Genomic DNA, 21,736 nt, shown 5'->3' with positions numbered 1-21,736 from the left:
TTTGAACTAGAAGAAAAGAAAGGAGTGAGGGGGCGAGGGCGGTTGTCATCGCTCTTCTGGGATGTTAAACAATTATCCTTGCCTCCCACACTAAGCTCCCGGCAGATTGATTTCCCCGGAGCGCAAGGGGCTCAGTAAAACACAGGGAAATGGACTCGCTGGCCAAGATTTAGACAGTGTAAAGGTAACATCGTGCTCCTGTAATCTGACAGGACACCTAACCAGCAGCATTATTAACTTTCAGCACACACACACGCACACACACACGCACACGCACACGCACACACGCACACGCACATTCTTATTGTGTTATTGTGCTGACAGTCTTGGCCCTCAAGCTTTTTTAACATTTTTTTTTTTTTACATTGACGGATAGCCTAGTTGCATATATCTATGGTGGGCAACTGCAACTGAAGAGCGCAATATCTGAGTAATTGCAAAAAAGTGTGACTGCAGTATCTGATAGTGCTCGCTCTGATATTATTATCATTTTATTACATGTACACTGTGGTCCTGAGCAGTTGGAGTTTTGTCAGGTGCGACCTGCTCAGTACTGTAATAAAACAGACATTCAGTCACTCTGCTAATTAAGCAGGAGAAGCGCTGGTAAAAAAAAAAAAAAGAAAGAAATGCAAAGTGCATCTCTGACCTCGCAGTCTGTTAAAGATGCATTATTATTGTTATGATTATTTTAGAAATGTAATCCCAAGACTTCACAAGGGCATAAAAGTGGCTGCATGCATTAAAATTCATAGAAAAAGCAGCAATTACAGCCCCCCCCCCCTTCCTTTCTGGCCCCTCTCCCCGAGCCCACAGTGAATTGTAACTGTCTTCACAACGCCGCTAGCGAAAGCCAGGCAATGATTTTCACTGTCAGAAGATTGCTTTCCCGATATCTGAGCCTCTAATTATTAGCGCTTCTAAAGGGGTCGTGTCACACGAATACTAATAGAAGATGCCGTGTCCTCGTTTTTTTTTATATTCTCCCATTTGTGCCACACAGTCAAGGCACCAGAGCACAGAGCACTCGATCAAAAAAGACAGCCAGGTTTGATCGCTTCTTGTGTAGGTATGTAGTTAATCATTCATTATTTTATTTATTTATAATCTGACCCCAATATGATCTATAAACATATTACCGGGCTCATGCAACCATATAAGCTTCTTGTTTTTTTCTAGCTTTTCCAGGGAAGGCACTGAGTTTCAGAATCAGCATCACACCAAACATTCAATCATCAATGCAGTCACCCAGAGTGACAGGGAGGCAGCCAGTCGCTCCGCTCAGCTTGCTTTTATTAATGGCTGCCGTACCCTGTGCCTTTCGAGGCAGAGCATTGCAGAAGCCCCCTGTACTGCTGCAGGCAATGCAAGCGACTGGATCCTGACTTTTGCTACCAACTCACCGGTGAAGGCAAGAGCATGAAACGTTTGTCAGGTCAACCGATAACTGGCTGGGCTTAAACCCCAGCTTTTTTTCAGAGCATTTTACAGCACAGTGGAATCACCCTGGATTGCATCCACCACCTTCCTGCGGTTAATTGATAATAGGTGGGTGCAAAATGCTCTTATCCCGCTCAGGGTTTAGGGAGATCAGATCCACTCCTTTAGTGTCACAGACTCAAGGGAACCAGACAAGGGTACTCTAAAGTGCTGAGTGCCCAGCAAGAGCCTACTGATGACAGGCAGGTAGCTCAAAAATCTGTCAGCAGACTGGAAATCTGGAGTGCTGCAATACTAGCCTTGCAGTAACCCTATTTCTGTCCAGTGTGATTGGTGCACAAAGCACGTCATGTGCTATGCTACTTAACTTTTTCTAGTTAAGCAGGAAAGTCCCGTTGAGATTAAAATATTTTTTTCAAGGGAGATCTGGTCAACAAGTTGGCTGTAGTACAGACAAACAAACAAAAAAACAAGTTCAAATGAACATGACCAATACAAGCAAGTTTATCAAATTACAAAACAAAAAAAAAAATAAAACATTTAGGAACATTGTCCAGAACAAAACCAACCACGTCTCAGCTACATAAATATCAATTTTTGGTTTTGAGCCTCAGTATTTCCTGAATCCGGAAGACTTCGGAATCACCATGCACTGTCTGATTATCAATTCCTCTTCATCATCGGTACAGAAGTGGAATATATGTGCTTGAATCCCATCTAATGTTCCTCGATGTTTATAGTAAATTGCTTTTTTGCCTGTGCATGTTCTGGGCGAGCCCTCTATGCACGGAAGTTTAATTGAATAGCACCATAAAAAACAGGTCCATAATAACACAGGTCGTAAAGCAGTGGCGTGTTTCAAGATTGAATTCACACCTTAGTTGCCTGCGCTGTGAACGAGTGTCTCTTGTGGGCAGCTCTGCTCTTCGGGTCTGAAAAGAGAACCAGAGCCCTGTGATTTATTTTAATGATTAGCGCCCAGCTTCTTTCTGAGAACCCTTTCCATGTAGAGCTGCTCAGAGTGTTTCCCGCAGACTGGCTTTAGACACCTTTAACCACCCTGCACTCCCAGAGCTGAACCCTGAGTGGGACACGGATGGGTGGAGGAGCCTACCCCACCTTGCCCCCCTCAAAAATCCATGATCATCTCAGTAGGTTCATGAAAACTGTCCTGCTCTGAGAATTTGATAGTGGCTGTGTGTGTGCGGAAACAATTATTTTGTCGTGTCCCCCCCGTTTCTATTCTTTGCTTGTGAGTTTCTTTACGCTAGGAGACTGCTGTCCCTGTTCTGCTTCTCCTAACGTTTTAATAGGCGTCCCGCAGAGAGAGAGAGAAGGGAGGACGGGCTACAAACTTTTGTCTGTGGGAGAGGTGCTGAACACACTGCAGAACATACAAGTGCACATTATATATAGGCAAGGTGAGCTGCTCTTTTAAAGGGGGTGGGGGGGTTGTATATAAGTTCATTTTTAGGCATATTTAATTTGACTAACCGACGATTATAGGGTGGTTTCAAGCTGTCAAAGCGACGTTGCTGCATTATCTATAGACAGCAAGATTACATTCAATTTGGGAACAAAAATATGTAAATAAATACATTTATTTCAAATAACCTACTTGACATATAAATATATATATATATATAATATATATATATATATATATATATATATATAATATCTATATATATATATATATATATAATTTGCACACGTCATAAGATTGTTAGTTGCTCTTTATTATTATAATTATTGTTAAATGAAACAGTGCACTGATGACTGGTATCCTGTCAGATATATTCCTTACTGGTAGACTTACCCCCCTCCCCCCTCAAATCATTGTAGTTCTTTCCTTGCAGGAAGCCTATTATAATTTTTAGGTCACAAAGCAAAGTGAATGGCATTGTTGCTAAGGTTACAAGCTCTGTCCTTATGAGTTACAGCCATCGGGCCTGATGTAACCTTCACTAGCCAACCCCCCCGTTACAGTTTTAATTAACAGAACAGCTCATCGTATTCGCAGCCTGCAGTATTGTTCAATCTCCTTGTGTTGCAGTCAGTGTCCACTTGATTGACGTGTGGAACGGCTGTGTCTCCAGTCCAACCAATCAGCTTCCCGGTGCTGTGCCCCCACGTGGGGCCGACTGAGGCTCTGCAGCGGATTGGCCGGCGCCGCTGTGTCGATGGAAACAGACCAAACCCACGTGGAGTTTTCATTCATTCATGATCAATTTCACTGCATACGCTCCCTGGTCGGATTTACAGATATATCAAACTAAACCTGGGGGAACCGCAACAATTACAGAATAATAATAATAACAATAATAATAATAATGATGATGAGAAACACAGGACCCCGGGGGTTGGTTGTAGTATAACAGGGAAAAAACAAGATATATTGTACATTTTGTATTATTAATTTGTGGGGTGGTAGAGAAGAATGACATATTAACAGCGTGGATTTAAATATATATTTTTTAAATAAATTTCACTGTTTCCTTTTTTATACTTGCGAGATAAAAAAAAAAAAAAAAAATTACAATTTAAAGCGCTACTATAAAATTTTCGATGGGTGTCTTGGGTGTGTGTTTTGCCTCATTATAACCAAATGGAAGGAGATTGCTAAAAAGAATACCGTGGAAACAACTGCAAGCAGAAGGCAGCCGTGCTCTGAAGCAGCACTGAAATACATTGAATCTGACGCTTTATAATTACAATCTTGCTTGTGCCTGCTCCAGGTTTGCACGGCACTAGTTTTTGGTTCTCTTGCAAAAAAAAAAAAAAAAAAAAAAAAAAACGCAACAGAAAGCAACCGCGATTACATTTGATTGTGTTTCTTCCAAGAGAAGAAACGAAGCAAGGCGAGTCGGGCCACGAACGGAAACAAAGGGACGAGTATGTGCTGAATCTTGAATAAGTAACAACGTTGAGTCTGCTTGCATATTTCCGCAAACGATAAAAATATCCCTGGATTATTATTATTCTTTTTTAAAAGTACCACATGAGTAATATTATTTGCAGTGTTCTTATAATTAATACGTCTTCTGCAAAATTCGCGGACTAATCTGGGCAACCGACCCTTAAAAATAGTAGGGGTGTGTGTTTGTTTTGTTTTTTTTTTTTTTTTTGGTGGCGATCGGAAAGAACAAAGGAAGCCGGGAGTGGAGTTCAGCCTCCTCCTCGGATTTCTCCGCCGCTCTTGCTTGGATGACGAGAGGCCTCTGTCGGGCTGTGATGTTTTTTTAATCTTCAGCGTGTGTTCTCCTTTTATATAATGTTTCCTCAGAACCGACCCCCAGTAAGTATCCGCGTTTTTTGCGTTGTTTATTCGTTTGTAACACTTTTTTCTCTCTCATTGGAAAGTTTTTTGTTATGTTTCCAAACACGTCGTCTCCCCCCCCCATTGTTACCTATTCTCAATGCATCGCTGCAGAATATCCTGCACGCATGCTTGGGAGGGGGGATGCTTATCCGCCAACGTTGCTCACTAACTTGGGTATTTCATCGGCTTGCTTAATAACTTCATTATTACAAACAGCAACCGGGTGTTTGTGATCAAGTTCAGGTGGTTTCAAACAAAAAACCGCGACTAATCTGATTTTGAATATTGTAATGACGATGATGACGATACACAGATGCTTGCATAGCACTGTTTGTTTTATGATGGTCAAAATGTTGGTGACTGAAGGCAGAGCAACTCTTGCAAAAACACCGCGGCTTCAAAAGTGCTTGCTTCAGTTTATTCATTCGAGTAGCCCACGCTGATGATGCTAATAATGCAATAGAATACTCCTTATATTAATATGCTGATGCCCGCTTTGTATATTTCAAATCCATAAGGGAATCCAGTCGAGGTGCTGTGAGTGATATACTTCGGTTGCAAGTTTCAAGGCAAGGGGACCTATTGATTATTTTGAAGCATGCAATTTACAAACAGAAGCTGGGTGTCCCGGATAGATTTTAAATCTGTAATTGACCCTTTTTTTTTTTTTTTTACTTATACACTGAAATCGCCCAGATTAAGGAAGGAAAGTGCTGTATAATTTCATACTTTCCATTTGTTGGGTTTATTATAGCACTGCCACAAGCAAGCTGTGTTATAGCTGTTGTAATTGGGATTCCCCTGTAGAACCCGGTGTGTGGCTCACTTGTTTTAGTATATAGGTTGTCTTGAATTCCCTTGCTCTACAATTTTTTATTATATTTATTTGTCTGTACATGTGTATATATTTATCCTAAGTGCTGAAGGTAAGTAACTTTTTAATGCTTTTTCTACCCCATAACTGAAACCACATACATGTATATATGGAGTGTGGTTTGTAAGGACAGTGCTCGGTTGTTGTTTTTTTAGTGAAAAGACTTAAAAGCTACTTTTTATATAAAATTGCTCTATTTGCCCTTTTCAACTTAAAACTTGGCATGCCCCATGCAGATTTTTAAAAGTGTCTATGTAAAACCATCATGAATATACTGGTAACACTACAGAGAATCCACAAACAGCAAACCACTCTCTATCCAGGGAGAATCAGGATCCGACAGGGTACTCCTCAATCACTAGAAATAATTAACAAAGAGGAAAACCAATGATAAACTGAAAACTCGCCCTGTTAACACGGCTGCAGCATGTCAGCTTCTGCCTTCTTTAGGTAGCATGTTAGAAAAATAGTTAGGTAGAGCGATGTTTGAGTTTGAAAGTTGCATGGTGACTTGCAGGTGTCACGGATACAATCTAAAAGCTCCGGGCGTCATGGAACTTGTACATCCCAAATACGACTCCACTCGTGCTGCAAACTTGTTGTTTGATTTCCAAGTTGCTGGGAAGCTTTAGCAGTAAATTAATTGGCACAGACAGAACCGCTATTCCGTGCTGCAGTGTGTGGTATCCCTGCTGCGGTACGCAAATCTTAAAAGCATTGCTCCTTTAAGACTGTGGATCCATCCATACATGCATGCATGCTGTTCTCTTGAGACTCCCAGGTGCCTGTGAAATGTGTATTGTAGTCAGTGCATGCAGTTTGAAAATATGGGTTTGTGTAGTGTACTGTAGAGAAGAGAAAGAGGGTGACTTGTGGAAACTGCAGTTCTAGCACATGGGGGTAGTGGGTGTCAGATTTCTGCAGGGATGTAATAAGACTCCCATTACATAGAGGTTTGCTCCATTGAAGGTTGTAGTTTGAGTTTAATGGCTGACCTGAGCTTGTTGCCTATACACTGGCTAATCAAGCTTGTGTTAAAACCTGAAACAGGAGCCTTATTTCCACCCCTGATCGAGGGATTCGTGTTTCAAGCCCTGCAGTTGGAGCTGGAAAGAGACCGATATAACCTGCAAAAACAAGGAAAAGGGTACTGAAGTTAAGAAGGGTAGGCTGTTGCACCTTTGAGAGCAAGGCATGTTCACTACTGGTTCTGCATTGAACGAGATGAACACTAGCCCAAGCACGTGGCAGGAATGCCTCTGAAGAGGGCGTCTGGAGTTTAATGGGACATAGATGTTTGTTTTTACAACAAGGCTTGGACTCATTAAGGAGCTCGGTCTCCATTATAAACCAGCTGCAAGGGATGGCTTGACTCCCATTAGCAGGGCATTCGTGAGCATCTAGCCGTCACTTCTGAGAGACGTTTCCAATTCTCTAACACTAGCAGAACAAGGACAGCGCCCACACGCTGGCTCTGACTCTTATCAATGGTGTAAACGGTGTGATTTGGTCTTCTTGCATTCCAGCGAAAAAAAATAACTGCAGATTTATCACAAAAACCACCACAGTAAACAAATCCGCCACTGAACCCGACATCGAATCGCAGAGTTTTCCAGCTGAAAAGTCTGCTTGCCTTTCTAGACAGTAAATGGACAGACAGGCATTTTGAATTGGGGGGGGTCAGTTCAAATGTTTTTAAATGGTGAATAAAATCTTAACCAAACCATTTTTTAAATGTTTTTCTTTTCTTAATTCGCTTTTAATGTCACATCCGGAACCTCAATTTGTAATCAAACGCTACAGGACGTGCTGGAACAGTTTTTTTGAGCTGGTTCGTGTAGAAGGCTTGCTAGGGTTAGGCTTCACTGAAGAGCAAAGGCTCCTGTTGCATATCTTATTTTCTTCCCTGTGTTGCTGTAGTGATGTGGTGTTTTGCTTGCCCCCCCCAGGCCCCGCTGGCTCCTCCCCCCGGCTCCTCTGCCTCTGCTGCGGGTGGCCCCGGGACCCCCCAGTCTCTGAAACTGACGTACCCCGAGACTCTGGACCGCATCAAAGAAGAGTTCCAGTTCCTGCAGACGCAGTACCACAGGTACCCAGCAGGGCTGAGTGTAGTTTCCTGCATGATGAATGAGCTACTGCCCTTCGCAGAGCCGCTGATTAGCAGTAGTACCAGCGTCTCACTGAGGGTTATAACTTGTACAGCAAACGACTTGGAATTGGAACAGCTGCTAGTTGCGTATGAGCATCTGTCCTTAGCAGAGCTCTACAGTAAGTTCCTATAGCCCTGCTAATGCCTCCTTCTATAGACACTGGTGACTTGGCACTTTGGTGCATGTGATTAATTTGCGTCCCTCCATGTTGTAAGTCAGTAATTTATGATTGTTTTATTATTGTTGCATTGCTATTGAATTCAGAGGTTTTGGAGTCCCAGTAGAAGATGGCTTGTTCATGGCTCTGTTGAAATCTCTCCTGGGTGTATTCTGTGCCTCTGTTGTGTATCAGACTACACAGTCAGCAAGCAGGCAGCAGAGCAATCTTCTCTAACACTTGAGAGATTGAAAATGAAAATCAATATGAGCTGTATGGGGACTAGTAAGGGGAGAGCTTCTTTTATTAGTGGGGACAGATTTTGAATGCGATTCTTTCGTTTGTAGTAAAAAGTGGTTTTGAGAGAAAAAAAAAAAAAAAAAAAAAAAAAAATTCCAGCTAATCACTTGGATGCACGGGAGCCTCGCTGGTTTTGTTTCTGATTGATAAGATAGAAACACAAACTAGGAGATGCATTCGGAGACTGCATGCTATGTACAGTCATGTGTGCTGCACAAGTAAATGAAGTCACGCAAGTCTAGTTTGCAGGAGCCCTCCTGAACTGTTACACAGAGTAACACATAACCAGGGATGAATCGCCAAGGGTCGGTCTCGGGCAGTAAGCTGTTACCTGGGTGTTCACAGGAAGTAACTGCTGTTGATTGGTACTCGGTTGTGAAGGTGAGGGAAGGATGGCTTTTCTTGTTCTTAAATGAACAGATTAATGATTTATTTAATACCTGACAATGTTTTAAATACTACTGAAAAGGCATATGCTAGTATCTGCACCCCCCTATTGCAGAGTGGTTTGAGCCACCTCCGTAGCTGTGGTTTGTGTTTCTGTGGCGTTTCTGCAATGGCAGAGTCCGTTTAAGCCTCCCTCTCGCAAGCTGTGCCGTTCGGCCGTGGGCACGGGGGGGTTGTGGTTTCCTTTGTAACGCTATGCAGCGCATGGTGGCTGACCGCAGCAAGGAGCCCACAGATACAGTTCTGCCGTTTTGTGATCGTTTCGCAAGTGAAGCGAGCGAGGCATCACTGAGAATGTGGCTTTGTTTCTCGGGCTTGGTGGGGAACTGGAAGACCCAGAGGCACACAGAAGCTCATCACCTCGTGAGAAGTGTAGCTTGGGAACTGCGTTGTGTGTTTTACAGGGCTGGAAATAAGACTCCCATTGCACAGCCATTTGATCTATTCCTGGTTTCACTATGAAGTTTTAATAAGACACACCTGAGCTTGTTAGCGGTACACATTGTGGCTAGTCAAGCATGTATTAAAACCTGGAATAAGTAAAACTGCTATGCAGTAAGAGTCAGTACTTTTGTCTCTTTTTTTTTTCTTTACCAATTTATCTTTTTCTCTCTCTCTCGCTCTCTCTCGCTCTCTCTCTCTCTCTCTCTCTCTCTCTCTCTCACACACACACAGTCTGAAACTGGAATGTGAAAAGCTGGCAACAGAAAAGACAGAAATCCAGAGGCACTACGTGATGGTGAGTGAGGGGGTATGGCGCGAGGCTTTTTTCCCCGAAATTTTTTTTTGAGTTGCCTAGCAACCGAGGGCCTTCTGGCCCTGGCGCTCGGCTAGCGGGCCAGTGTTTTAAAGGAGATGTCACTCGTGCTTTTGTAATGGTAATGGCATGTGCAGAGTGTTTCTGTTGGGAATGTGTTTGTAACGGCTCTGTATTGGAATTCTTTTTTCTTTTGTTTTCAGTACTATGAAATGTCCTACGGCCTTAATATCGAAATGCACAAACAGGTAAGGTGCCACGCTTTTTAACATTTCTAGTTATGAAGGAATTCATACTAACATTGATCTTTCTCCCTGTCAATCAGTCATTTATAAATTCCAGTGTACAGGTGAATGCGAGCATGGTCTAATACATTGTTCCCAGCACTGGTTTATATGATGTCTGCACCAGTTTGGGGGAGTCTGTCAGGTACCCTTGAAAGTTAATTTTCACAAGCCTGGTCCCTCCGGAATTCAGCACCCCCGCTCGTCCTAATTGATCAGTTAATTACAGCAAACGCATCGGAATAAAGTGAGCGTTTCAGCTACACAAGTGCTAATCCGCTAGCGTTCACACCACCACCACCATGTACCCTGCAAGAGTGAGGGGGTGGGGGGGGGCAGGGGAACAGGACAAGACTGCTGAGGTAACTCGCACTATAAAATACAGGTTGGAAGCCTTGGTTATGCCTTTTAATGTTGAGAATATATAAGGTCCCTTCTACCCCAGGGATGGAAAATAAGACTCCTATTGCATAGCAGTTTCACCCATTCCAGGTTTACTGTGAGCTTGATTAGCCGCAGCGTATAGTTAACCAGCTCAGATGTGTGTTCTTAAACTCATAGTAAAACCAGAACTGGATCAGACTGCTACGGCACGGGAGTCTTTATGCACATCCCTCTACCCCCAACCTTTTTCAATTTTTCACATCTCTCTCTCTCCCTCCCTCCCTCTTGAAGAGGTCATGCATTCACTAACAAGAAATCATTTCCCCTCTCTGGAGACTGTGGTGATGGATCTTTTTCTATTAATCCTCTGAAAGGCTCTGGGCTCTGTCTCTGGAGCCTGGTTGTGTGGGGGCTGCCTCACTTCCCTTCATTAATAAGTCATTTACAAGCAATTTGCAGACCCTGGTGCTGAAGGCGGGGGCGTGAGTGGATGTCGTGTGTGATGGAGAATTGTGAGCTTGGGGCAGTGGTGTGTGATTAGGAGCTAGCCAGAGTATTTTATACCTTCTGTCCTACCCCCACCACACACACACACACACACACACACACACACACACACACACACACACACACACACACACACACACACACACACACACACACACACACACAGAGTAAAGGACAGCACAGCGATCCCTCTCTATTTTGCAGTCTGACTAGCACATCCAAAAAAAAAAAAAAAAATTAATCTGTGACGGGTCGTTATAAAGGAAAGTGTAGGACTCTTAAAACTTACTGTCGACACTCCTTGCAGTGCGTTGCCAAACAAAAGTGGGCTATTGTGTAGCGAGTTACCGAGGGAGGTGCGCTCCGCCTCTTATTTTGTGTGTGTTTTTTTATATGTGTATTTATTAGATTTATATAATTATATGCTGTATGAATGTTATGGATTGCTGCACTGTACTTATTAGGTTAGACCGGTATTATACAGGCAGCTGAAATACTTGGATGATAAGTTGGTGACTGTAGTGAAGGTGCAGTGCTGCAGAAAGCCCTGAAATACAACACAGGCAATGTATTACCTGTTAGTGTTACTTTAACCCAATATCTGTGTGTGTGTGTGTGTGTATATATATATATTTTGCTTTTGTATTTGTATCCAGCCTGCTGCAGGCAGTTACACTAGTGTCAGTGTGATTACACTGTAGTTACACAGCGTGGTTATTAGTGTAATTGCATGACTGTTCACGCCCTGTTTGGTTTGAAGAGGTTTACGTAAATGTTTGTGCGACTGACAGGAAGTGCTGGCATCTCAGTACTGCTAGAGGAAAGAGCTTGCTTTCTTTCTTTCTGTCTTTCTTTCGTCAAAACGTTTGTCTACTTGATTTTAGTTTCTTCTAGTTTTACCTTCGAAAGTTACGGATGGCGTACGAAACGCTGTCCCTGTTTTTCTATTGCAGACTGAAATCTCCAAGAGGCTGAATGTGATCTGTGCACAGATCATTCCCTTCCTGTCTCAGGAGGTAAGGGTTTTTTTTTTTTTCTATTTTGTTTTGTTTTCCAGTAATTCAGAATTTAAAAAAATATATATATTCTAATAACATTTTGAATGAATATTATGCAGTGAAAATGTTTGTTTTTGTTGCTGTGGGATACCGCTCCTTTTCATCCCCTAAATCGCCCTCCCTGACTTTTGTTTTTGGTTTCTTCTGCCAGCACCAGCAGCAGGTGGTTCAGGCCATGGAGCGTGCCAAGCAGGTGACTATGGGGGAGTTGAATGCCGCGATAGGGGTACGTGGACTCCCCCCTCTGCCGCCCACAGTGTGTATTTCCATCTTTCTCATTCTTATGATTTTATTCTCATGATTACTGTTCAGTTTATCATTTTTATTATCATTGTTCTGTGTTGCTTTAAAAAAAATAAAATAATTCAGCCGGATACAAAACAAATATGAGAACGTTATTCTTTGCGCTATCGTCCTAGCAGGCTGTACACAGGTTTGATGCATGCATTCAGTGTATAAACAAAAAATTATTGTAGAGATGCTGTTGTTCTGAAGCGGTATGGCCCCCCCCCCACCTCTCCCCTCTCTCCGTGCAGCACCAGCTCCAGGCTCAGCACCTATCCCACCATGCACAGGGGCTCCCCTTGACCTCTCACCCCTCTGGCCTGCAGCACCCGGGTTTGGCAGCCCTAGGGGGGGGCTCCAGTCTGCTGGCCCTCTCGGGGGCCCTGGGGGCCCAGGCACAGCTCGCAGCTAAGGAGGAGCGGAGCCACCTGGAGGCAGTGGCAGCTGCAGCTGAGCATCATAGAGGTACAGCGAGTGAGAGAGAGGCTGTGCTGTACAGCTATTCACTGCTGTGCCGCCTGCCTTGAACCCTTTCATTCCATTTACTCAGTAAACATCAAAATGTTTTAATGATCAAGCCATCTCAAGTACAGTGGTACCCCAGAATGCTTCTCCAGCGAGGACATGCCAAGGTTGACGCAGCATTCGGTGCGTGTCGTTCTTGCTTCTCCTCGTTGCAGAGGTGGGACTGAGCTCTGTGTGACAGTTTTGTCTGTTTTGGTTTGTTTTGGCTTCTTTCGGGGTGCTGCATTTCTCGCCATGGAAACGGATCGGGAGCCAGGGCCGGTGAGTAGAGACCGTCGTTCCATTGGTCTGTTTGATTAGTTATGGATCCTGATTGATAGATTTTTTTTTTTTTTTTTTTTTTCCCATGATCGTGGAGTATTGAGGAGAGCTATGATTGTTTGACATTACTAACTTTCAACCTCACCAGTGCTAAAGTAAGAAAACAACTTGCCCTAGCTGCAATCCTAGCCCTAGCTCCAATCCTAGCCCTAGCTCCGACCCTAGCTGCAATCCTAGCCCTAGCTCCAATCCTAGCTCCAATCCTAGCCCTAGCTGCAACCCTAGCCCTAGCTGCAATGCTAGCCCTAGCTCCGACCCTAGCCCTAGCTCTAATCCTAGCTGCAATCCTAGCCCTAGCTGCAATCCTAGCCCTAGCTGCAATCCTAGCCCTAGCTCCAATCCTAGCTGCAATCCTAGCCCTAGCTGCAATCCTAGCCCTAGCTGCAATCCTAGCCCTAGCTCCAATCCTAGCTGCAATCCTAGCCCTAGCTCCAATCCTAGCCCTAGCTCCAATCCTAGCCCTAGCTCCTAATCCTAGCTGCAATCCTAGCCCTAGCTGCAATCCTAGCCCTAGCTGCAATCCTAGCCCTAGCTCCAATCCTAGCTGCAATCCTAGCCCTAGCTCCAATCCTAGCCCTAGCTCCAATCCTAGCCCCAGCTCCAATCCTAGCTGCAATCCTAGCCCTAGCTCCAATCCTAGCCCTAGCTCCAATCCTAGCCCTAGCTCCAATCCTAGCTGCAATCCTAGCCCTAGCTGCAATCCTAGCCCTAGCAATCCTAGCCCTAGCTGCAATCCTAGCCCTAGCTGCAATCCTAGCCCTAGCTGCAATCCTAGCCCTAGCTGCAATCCTAGCCCTAGCTCCAATCCTAGCCCTAGCTCTAATCCTAGCTGCAATCCTAGCCCTAGCTGCAATCCTAGCCCTAGCTCCAATCCTAGCCCTAGCTAGCCCTAGCTCCAATCCTAGCAATCCTAGCCCTAGCTGCAATCCTAGCCCTAGCTGCAATCCTAGCCCTAGCTGCAATCCTAGCTGCAATCCTAGCCCTAGCTGCAATCCTAGCCCTAGCTCCAATCCTAGCCCTAGCTCCAATCCTAGCCCTAGCTCCAATCCTAGCTGCAATCCTAGCCCTAGCTGCAATCCTAGCCCTAGCTGCAATCCTAGCCCTAGCTGCAATCCTAGCCCTAGCTCCAATCCTAGCTGCAATCCTAGCCCTAGCTGCAATCCTAGCCCAATCCTAGCCCTAGCTCCAATCCTAGCTGCAATCCTAGCCCTAGCTGCAATCCTAGCTCCAATCCTAGCCCTAGCTCCGACCCTAGCTCCAATCCTAGCCCTAGCTCCAATCCTAGCTGCAATCCTAGCCCTAGCTGCAATCCTAGCCCTAGCTCCAATCCTAGCCCTAGCTCCAATCCTAGCCCTAACCCTAGTGTAGTTTATTTTAATTTTTCTGTAGTAAAGGCAAAAGAGAAATGTTTTAATTATTATTTATTAAGCGTGAAACACTCAATCCGTGCTAAATTAAAAAAAAAATACAGAAAAAACAAATCTCTCTATATAGTTTTAGAATTTCTGTACTGTGCTCCTGCTTTGTGATGATGTAGTTGGGAGCCAGGAGGGGGAGGGGGGGGGGGGGGGGGAGGGGGGGGGGGGGGGGGGGGCAAGCATTCCTGAATAAGTGGAGCGGCTTCGCAGTGCTGCTGGCAGCTGCTGGGCTCCGAAGCTGTGCTGGCTCGCTGCCCGGGCTTGTGGTTCCCACATGCAGAGTCGGGCCAGAGATGTGAGGCTCTGAAAGACGTTATTTACACCCCAGGGTCTCGCCACATCCTCCAGAGATCACTGCAGAGTATTTATAGTGCAGAGGCAGGCTGAGCGATGGTGTCAGTGCCCTGTCTGTGTATATCAGGTAGCTGTGAGTCAGGCAGGTCGCTACAGTGCAAACAGCAGGGGTTTGAAGAGGCCACACTGAACGCATTGCAGTTACTGGGGCTGGTTTATTATTATTATTATTATTATTATTATTATTATTATTATTATTATTATTTAAAAATGTAGGATGTAAACTCATTTTTTAGAGACTGGGGAAGATGGGTATAGAGGAAATGGATTGACTGAACCCAGGGCAACAGAATTTCAAAATTCAACAGCAACCGCGTGTTGATTTACACAGCACCTTTCATGACCAAGGCTGGCCCAGATCGCTTTACAGATGTGTGTCTTTTAATTACTTTTAATTTTAAAAGCCAAGTCTTAATAGGATATGTGAAAACATATTCCCTTCTAAGCTGCTGTAGTGTATTCAAAGATTATAGAAAATCTGAAAAAATAACTGAGATTCGAATAGACCTGGAGCATCGTAAGTATTCCGTTTCAGCAGAACGCTTAAAGGTACGTTTCCCCCTTCACTAGGGTATTGACTTACATGTGTTAAGTTGCTTTCTGCAACAGCCTTGAACTCAAGGAACACTTCATGGGAAAACTAAAGGTTTTAATTGAAGGCGTTTGATGCCGCTGCTGTTTAACTCGCGTTTCCTCTTCCTCTTCAGAGCTCGAACGGAGACAAAGGCCGGGCTCAAGCAGACTACCTGAGCAACGGCAAGAAGAGGAAAGCAGAGGAGAAGGACTTCATGACAGACTATGTACGCTTTTGCTTTTTAAACTATTCTAAAGCATTACAAATATCAGCCCTGTCTGGCAACTTCATCAGAACCTGTAGCTAGCATTGCACCGGACCACCACTTTGTCTCGATGCAACGAGGCGCAGACTCCACGAGGCGCTGGAAGGTGTCTCCATTCATATTTCACTCTCTCAGTGGGAGGGTCGTCGTGACGATTGTTCAAGTTCATCCCAAGCTTGCTCAATTGGGTTGGGACCCCGGGCATCGTGGTAGCCAGGAAAGATGCCTGAAGTAAAGTAGCAGTCGGCATCATTGTTTGTTGAACTTGATCTGCAGAGATGCTTGAGTAAACTGTGGCGTTGATTCGTCCAGCTGAAGGAAGACTTGTAGTCTGAAACGCCCTGATATAATTGATTTTGTTATCAGTTATTCACGTTTTTGTGTACCTACATTACTTTTTTCTATGTTTAGTATATCAGTTTTAATTGATCCTTTTATCATATTTAAGAAGGTTTCCTTATAGCCGATGAGCTGCAAAGAGGTTAATCCTGTTGCTAATTGTGTAACCAGGCTTGCCTCTGCGGTGCATTGCAGCTGTACACACAGCTCACATTTTTCTTTTTGTTTGTTTGTTTTTTCTTCTCTAGGGCAGTGATGCTGATAAAAGTGATGACAACTTGGTGGTGGATGAGGTTTGTGCAGCTGTTAAGAGCTGGGATCAGTTTCACAGCAGTGAAATCCTCCAGCGCTGATATAAAATATATATAGTTTTTACTTGGCTTTCACACAAGCAATGTGACTACGGGTTTGATCTGGCACTTTAATATGTGTGTGACCACTAGCCCTTTTGCATGCTGTGCTTTTACAGGAAGCTTTTAGGAGTAAAACGGAGCTCCCCTAATGCTGTAAGCCTGAACGTCCGGCAGGGCAGTCGTTGCCTTTGTAGATAATTGCTCGCGTTGACAGTCAATTGTCCCTCTCTGAAGGGGAATAATGGGAATGGCTGGCGCGGTTTCTCCAAAGCGGTTCCAAAGCCCTGTTGGCTTTTCCTGCCTGTGGGATAACGACTGCTCCACAGGGAACGTGATTGGCTGAGACTATGCTTGAGGTTTTATAATCCGTTATATTTTTGTACAGTGAATGTGCTGGAGTTCTTCTGGCTTGTGTTTTAGCATTTAATTCAAGATGTGACTGATCTCCCCTGGGACCCCGCTTGGATGTTTCATCTCAATGCTTACATCCTGGAGAGCAGATCTTAATTTCTAGTAGTTTCATAAATTAGCTCTTAAAGTGATCAGTACACAGGGATGGAAGTAAAACTCCCATTGCATAGCAGTTTGATCCATTCCTGGTTTTACTATGTGTTAAGTAAGACAGTTGATCTTGTTACACACACACTGGCTAATGAAGCTCATAGTAAAACTTGGAATGGGTGGAACTGCTATGCAATAGGAGTCTTATTCCCAGCAGTGTATATTGCTGGATAGCTGTGGATTGACTGGTCTGCTGCTCTGTCCCCAGGACCCGGCCTCCCCACGCAGCGTCCACTCCTACTCGTCCCGAGAGAACGGGCTGGACAAGCTGCACCTTCAGCGGAAGGAGCTGGCACAGGTCAGCCCCACTTCCATGGGCTCATCCGGCAGTGCACCCTCCCCGTCCCGGGGCAAGGAGCCCCCTGCGGTACGCTCAGGAGCCCTGGCCACGCGGCTCTCATTGGGGGAGGAGGGAGGGGAGAGATTGGGGAGGGAAGCAAGGAGATTTTGTAATTATAAACCTTCATTATAATTGCTGCTCGTTAAACGCTGGCTGGGTTTTCATGACTATGAACAGCAGGTGTCGGTGAGTGTTATAAATAAGACAGACTCTAACTTGTAGAAATATGTAACATTAGTAAATGCTCAGGAGTCACTCTGAGTAGCATTAAGTTCTACTTTTTGTTATGGTTTGGGAAGGTAGTTGGTGTTGGGGGAGTTCAGAGGTACCTTTCCCCTCAACGCTGGCTGCTAACTCTCCAGTACAAGCCCCTAGTGCCTCTCTGTAAAATGCACATCTGTTCTGAGCTGGTTCTACCTGGTAAAACGAAGGCTGTGATTGGTTGTTTCTTCCTGTGCAATCTAGAATGAGAAGTCGAGCACACCCGGACTAAAGTCCAGCACCCCGATGCCCCCGAGCGAGTCGTCTACGCCCGGCCCCAGTTCCGGTGCCAGCGCCAGCGGCAGCGCCCCACAATTCAGACCCATGCCTGGGAAGCCCGGGGTCGACCCCCTTGGTAAGAGAGCTGGGCGTTAACGCTTTTCTGATTTGAGGCCTGGGATGCGTTTGTATGTTGTATTTTTGCATCGCATTGTATACAGTAGCTTCCATATACTGGAACATGGGGCATGTAATCTGTGATGGCTTATTTTCCCCTGAATGGAATTTCGCGAGGTTATGGGTTAAACAAGTCACAATGCTGGCATGTGTACTTCTTGTTTTTCACCAGCAGATGTCAGCATTGCCTCAGAAGGGAGTTGCTTTCTAGCTTTTCGGTGCACAGCTCCGATTCAGACTGCCGGATGCAGGCAGGCACTGACACTGTAGAATGCTGCAGCAGGACAGTGCTGTTTGTTTCGAAGCCACCCTTCACTGAATATCCTCAGTGTTAAAACTTGACGTTTTAAACCCACAAAGTTGATTAGCCCCAGTGTAAAAGGGAACAAACCTCAAGGTGTGTCTTATTAAACTCCTAATAAAACCAGGGCTGGATCAGACCGCTATGCGATGGGAGTCTCATTCCCATCCCCTCCTGTGTAGTAGCAGTGTACCTCCCCGGTTGGGTTCTGTTGCGTCATTGTCCTGTCTCGTACACACTCCTGAAGGCTCTGCTCATGCCCTGTGATGGATGTGCGCTCTCCCCTCTCTCTCTCTCTGCTCAGCTCTGGCTCTGCGGAACCCCCTGTCGGTGCAGGGCTCGTACCCTGGTGCGTTCGGGCTGGCTCACTCCGGGGTGAATGGGGAGATGGCAGCAGCAGCGGCGGGGGCGTACGCAGGGCTGCACCTCGTCTCCCCACAGATGAACGGAGCCGCAGCGAACTACGGGCGCCCGCCTGTGGTGAGTACCGCGCACTCGTGGCGCAGGAACGTGTAATGTTTGCTAAGCTGTTTTTAAAGGTTCATAGCCATCATTGTCATCTTTCATGTGTGAAATGTCTTGATGCAGTGAAGGAATGAATTCAGATCTGATGTGTGGTACACTTCGTATTCTGCATGTGTTCTTGCCTAAGATGCCTGATTTATGGGACACCCTCTAGACTGTTGCTGATCCGAACCCCTACGGAACGGGACCCTGGTCAGATTAATGGGTGGTTTTGGGGGTACTGATGGTTTTGTGATCCAGTTATTGTTTTATGTTTTGAATATTCTATTAGTGTTGTGATCTAGTATTGCAGACAGAGTTGGGGTCAATTCATTTATTTTTCAATTTCAATTCCTTTTTAAAATCAATTCTCTCTGGCCATTCCCTTTTTTACAATTCCATTTCCAACTCGCTCTTGCGTCTGCTGCAGGTGGGGTACGAGTCTCCCCACTCCCACCCACACCTCCGAGTGCCAGGACTACCAGCCAGCATGCAGGCAGCCGCCACCGCCGCTGCGTCAGGGAAACCGTGAGTGCCAACCCCCTGCCGCCCCGTGCTTCTGTCTGTCTCTTTGCAGGGCTTGAGACTCGCTCTAGCCCCTTGATTATTTAAAAATGGAAGTGCTAAATACTGTCTGGGCAGTTCAGAGGAGTTGTCAAGTAGGTTTGAATTGGGTATTTTTATTTTTTTTTTTGAGGAAAGTGAGAGCAGACCACTTGGACAATTCCTTCACACAAGTCTAGATTACAGTGTAGCTCGCAGAGACAATGCACACCTTTTTATCTGTAGTGTTGTCTGAGCTCAGATCTCTGTCTGTTATTTCCTGCCCGCAGTGCCTACTCGTTCCACGTGAGCGCCGACGGGCAGATGCAGCCGGTGCCCTTCCCTCCAGACGCTCTGATTGGCCCGGGCATCCCTCGCCACGCCCGGCAGGTCCACACGCTGAGCCACGGAGACGTGGTGTGCGCCGTGACCATCAGCAACTCCACGCGCCACGTCTACACCGGGGGCAAGGGCTGCGTCAAGGTGTGGGACGTGAGCCAGCCGGGCACCAAGAGCCCTGTGGCGCAGCTCGACTGCCTGGTAAGGAAGGTGTCAGGAACAGAGTCTGTAATTCCATCAGGGGAATGGAATAAACCAGTCACAGGTCATGCAAGATCTGACTGTCTGTTTGCTTAGCTGTTAATCGAAGGTGTATAAGGTAAGATTGTTGAATGTGTCCAGCGCTTACGATCACTGCATTATAGACCCCTCCCTCTCCACAGAACCGTGACAACTACATCCGCTCCTGCAAGCTCCTCCCCGATGGGCGGACCCTGATCGTGGGCGGGGAGGCCAGCACGCTGTCAATCTGGGACCTGGCCACGCCCACCCCCCGGATCAAGGCGGAGCTGACCTCGTCGGCGCCCGCCTGCTACGCCCTCGCCATCAGCCCTGACGCCAAAGTGTGCTTCTCCTGCTGCAGCGATGGCAACATCGTGGTGTGGGACCTGCAGAACCAGACCCTGGTCAGGTAGGAGCACGGCCCAGCCGGGGGTCACAGGGGCAGGGGACCTGGGAGAGGGGGGTCCTGGGAGTCTGCCTGCAGTGACCCTCCTCAATGCTCCTCCGCAGGCAGTTCCAGGGCCACACGGATGGCGCCAGCTGTATCGACATCTCGAACGACGGGACTAAGCTGTGGACAGGAGGGCTGGACAACACGGTGCGCTGCTGGGACCTGAGGGAGGGCAGGCAGCTCCAGCAGCATGACTTCACCTCACAGGTACTGGGGGAGGGAGAGGGGTGGGGAGGCTCGTTGTCCAGGACCCTCTTACAGGCTTCTAATCCAGCAGGTTACAGTTTTGTAGCGTGTGATAGTTTTGTCTTGTTTCACGGTCCCCAGTGACCCTCGCACCGTTGGTACTGGTCTGTGAAAGCAGGCGCTGGTGTCCCCTGTCTTGGGGCAGGGTGTGTGGCGGGGAGGCTGGCTAACCCGGAGCCCTGGCTGTCGTTGCAGATCTTCTCTCTGGGGTACTGCCCCAGCGGGGAGTGGCTGGCAGTGGGCATGGAGAGCAGCAACGTGGAAATCCTGCACGTCTCCAAACCGGACAAGTACCAGCTGCACCTGCACGAGAGCTGCGTGCTGTCTCTCAAGTTTGCATACTGCGGTGAGTACAGCCTTCTGTCACGCTAGACCGACCCCTTCCGAAAGGGGTCTTCTGTAACAGCTGGTCTGCTTTCTAGATTCCTAACGTTTGACATTGCTGTACACCCTGTAAGCCTTTCCACAATGCGACCTACATGTACCAGCCTAATGGTGCAAGTCTCTCTCGAGTGTATCTGTCAAATGCTGTAAACGGACCTCATTTGCTACATAGACGCTGCTTCAGCTGCTAGCTTTTCAGGGATGGATTGCAGCTTCACCCACTCCAGGCTTTACTGCGAGCTTCATTACACAGTGTAGAGGTAGCAAGCTCAGCTGTGTGTCTTTATTAAATAGTAAAACAAGGAATGGATCAAACTGCTATGTAATGGGAGTCTCATTTCCATCCCTGCATTTTCTCTCTCACACACACTATTGGAGACAGGAGCAGCTGTCTGGCTCTTCAGCCGAGCAGTGTCTTGGAAACCTGGCACACATGCAGATGACGTCCAGGTTTTTGTGACAGGTGTGTGTGTCCTATTTGGCAGAGCCAGTCCTTCAGCTCTCTGCTTGTTTTTGTGCCTGCAGGTAAATGGTTTGTAAGCACTGGGAAGGATAACCTGCTGAATGCCTGGAGAACGCCCTACGGAGCCAGTATATTCCAGGTAATATAATAATAATTATTATTTTAATAAGTACAATTGGTTAGTTATGCTGCAGTAATTAGTTATGCTAGAAAATTACATAAACAACTCCATGCATTTAACATGTTTACTCTGATTATTCTTAATAACCCGAGCAATCACGGGTGCAAATACAGAACTACAGTTACACAATGGCCATTGACCCCAGGGCTACACTTGAGAGCCCTTCAGTACACTGTTTACACACTAATCAGAAGTTTACCAACTTGGTAAGGCCAAGTTGACAGTCAATTGTAGAAATACTAGACTTGTTTGAAATGTGTTCATGGTTTGTTTATTTGCAGTCGAAGGAATCCTCCTCTGTCCTGAGCTGTGACATCTCTCCAGACGACCAGTTCATAGTCACGGGTTCTGGTGACAAGAAAGCCACCGTTTATGAGGTCATCTACTGAGGAGGAAAGGGGGCGGAGGAACGAGCCAATGAGACAAGCAG

The 21,736-nt window shown here is 46.1% G+C and overlaps 1 protein-coding gene across 1 annotated transcript; it reads left to right on the top strand.

Annotated features, from left to right (window-relative positions):
* Positions 1–3,633: 3,633 nt before the first annotated feature.
* On the top strand, positions 3,634–21,701 carry LOC121300637 (transducin-like enhancer protein 1). The gene is made up of 19 exons (XM_041229265.1): positions 3,634–4,738; positions 7,586–7,725; positions 9,366–9,429; positions 9,651–9,695; positions 11,576–11,638; positions 11,832–11,936; positions 12,217–12,453; positions 15,291–15,383; positions 16,010–16,054; positions 16,884–17,042; positions 17,481–17,631; positions 18,278–18,453; positions 18,908–19,005; positions 19,311–19,560; positions 19,743–19,990; positions 20,092–20,239; positions 20,474–20,624; positions 21,188–21,264; positions 21,588–21,701. The coding sequence occupies exons 1-19, from the start codon at positions 4,715–4,717 to the stop codon at positions 21,693–21,695; spliced, it is 2,382 nt and encodes a 793-aa protein (XP_041085199.1). The 5' UTR covers positions 3,634–4,714; the 3' UTR covers positions 21,696–21,701.
* The last annotated feature ends 35 nt before the right edge of the window (positions 21,702–21,736 follow it).

Source organism: Polyodon spathula, chromosome 26, assembly GCF_017654505.1.
Source record: "Polyodon spathula isolate WHYD16114869_AA chromosome 26, ASM1765450v1, whole genome shotgun sequence".
NCBI classification, from domain to species: domain Eukaryota; kingdom Metazoa; phylum Chordata; class Actinopteri; order Acipenseriformes; family Polyodontidae; genus Polyodon; species Polyodon spathula.
Note: the sequence above shows the minus strand (reverse complement) of the source record. Positions and strands in the feature narration are given on the sequence as shown.

Excerpts from the sequence above, each read along its gene's own strand:
- LOC121300637 (XM_041229265.1), top strand. The coding sequence starts at position 4,715 with ATGTTTCCTCAGAACCGACCCCCA. Across the intron at positions 7,726-9,365 it reads CTGCAGACGCAGTACCACAG|TCTGAAACTGGAATGTGAAA; the intron begins GTACCCAGCAGG and ends ACACACACACAG. Across the intron at positions 17,043-17,480 it reads GGGGCAAGGAGCCCCCTGCG|AATGAGAAGTCGAGCACACC; the intron begins GTACGCTCAGGA and ends TGTGCAATCTAG.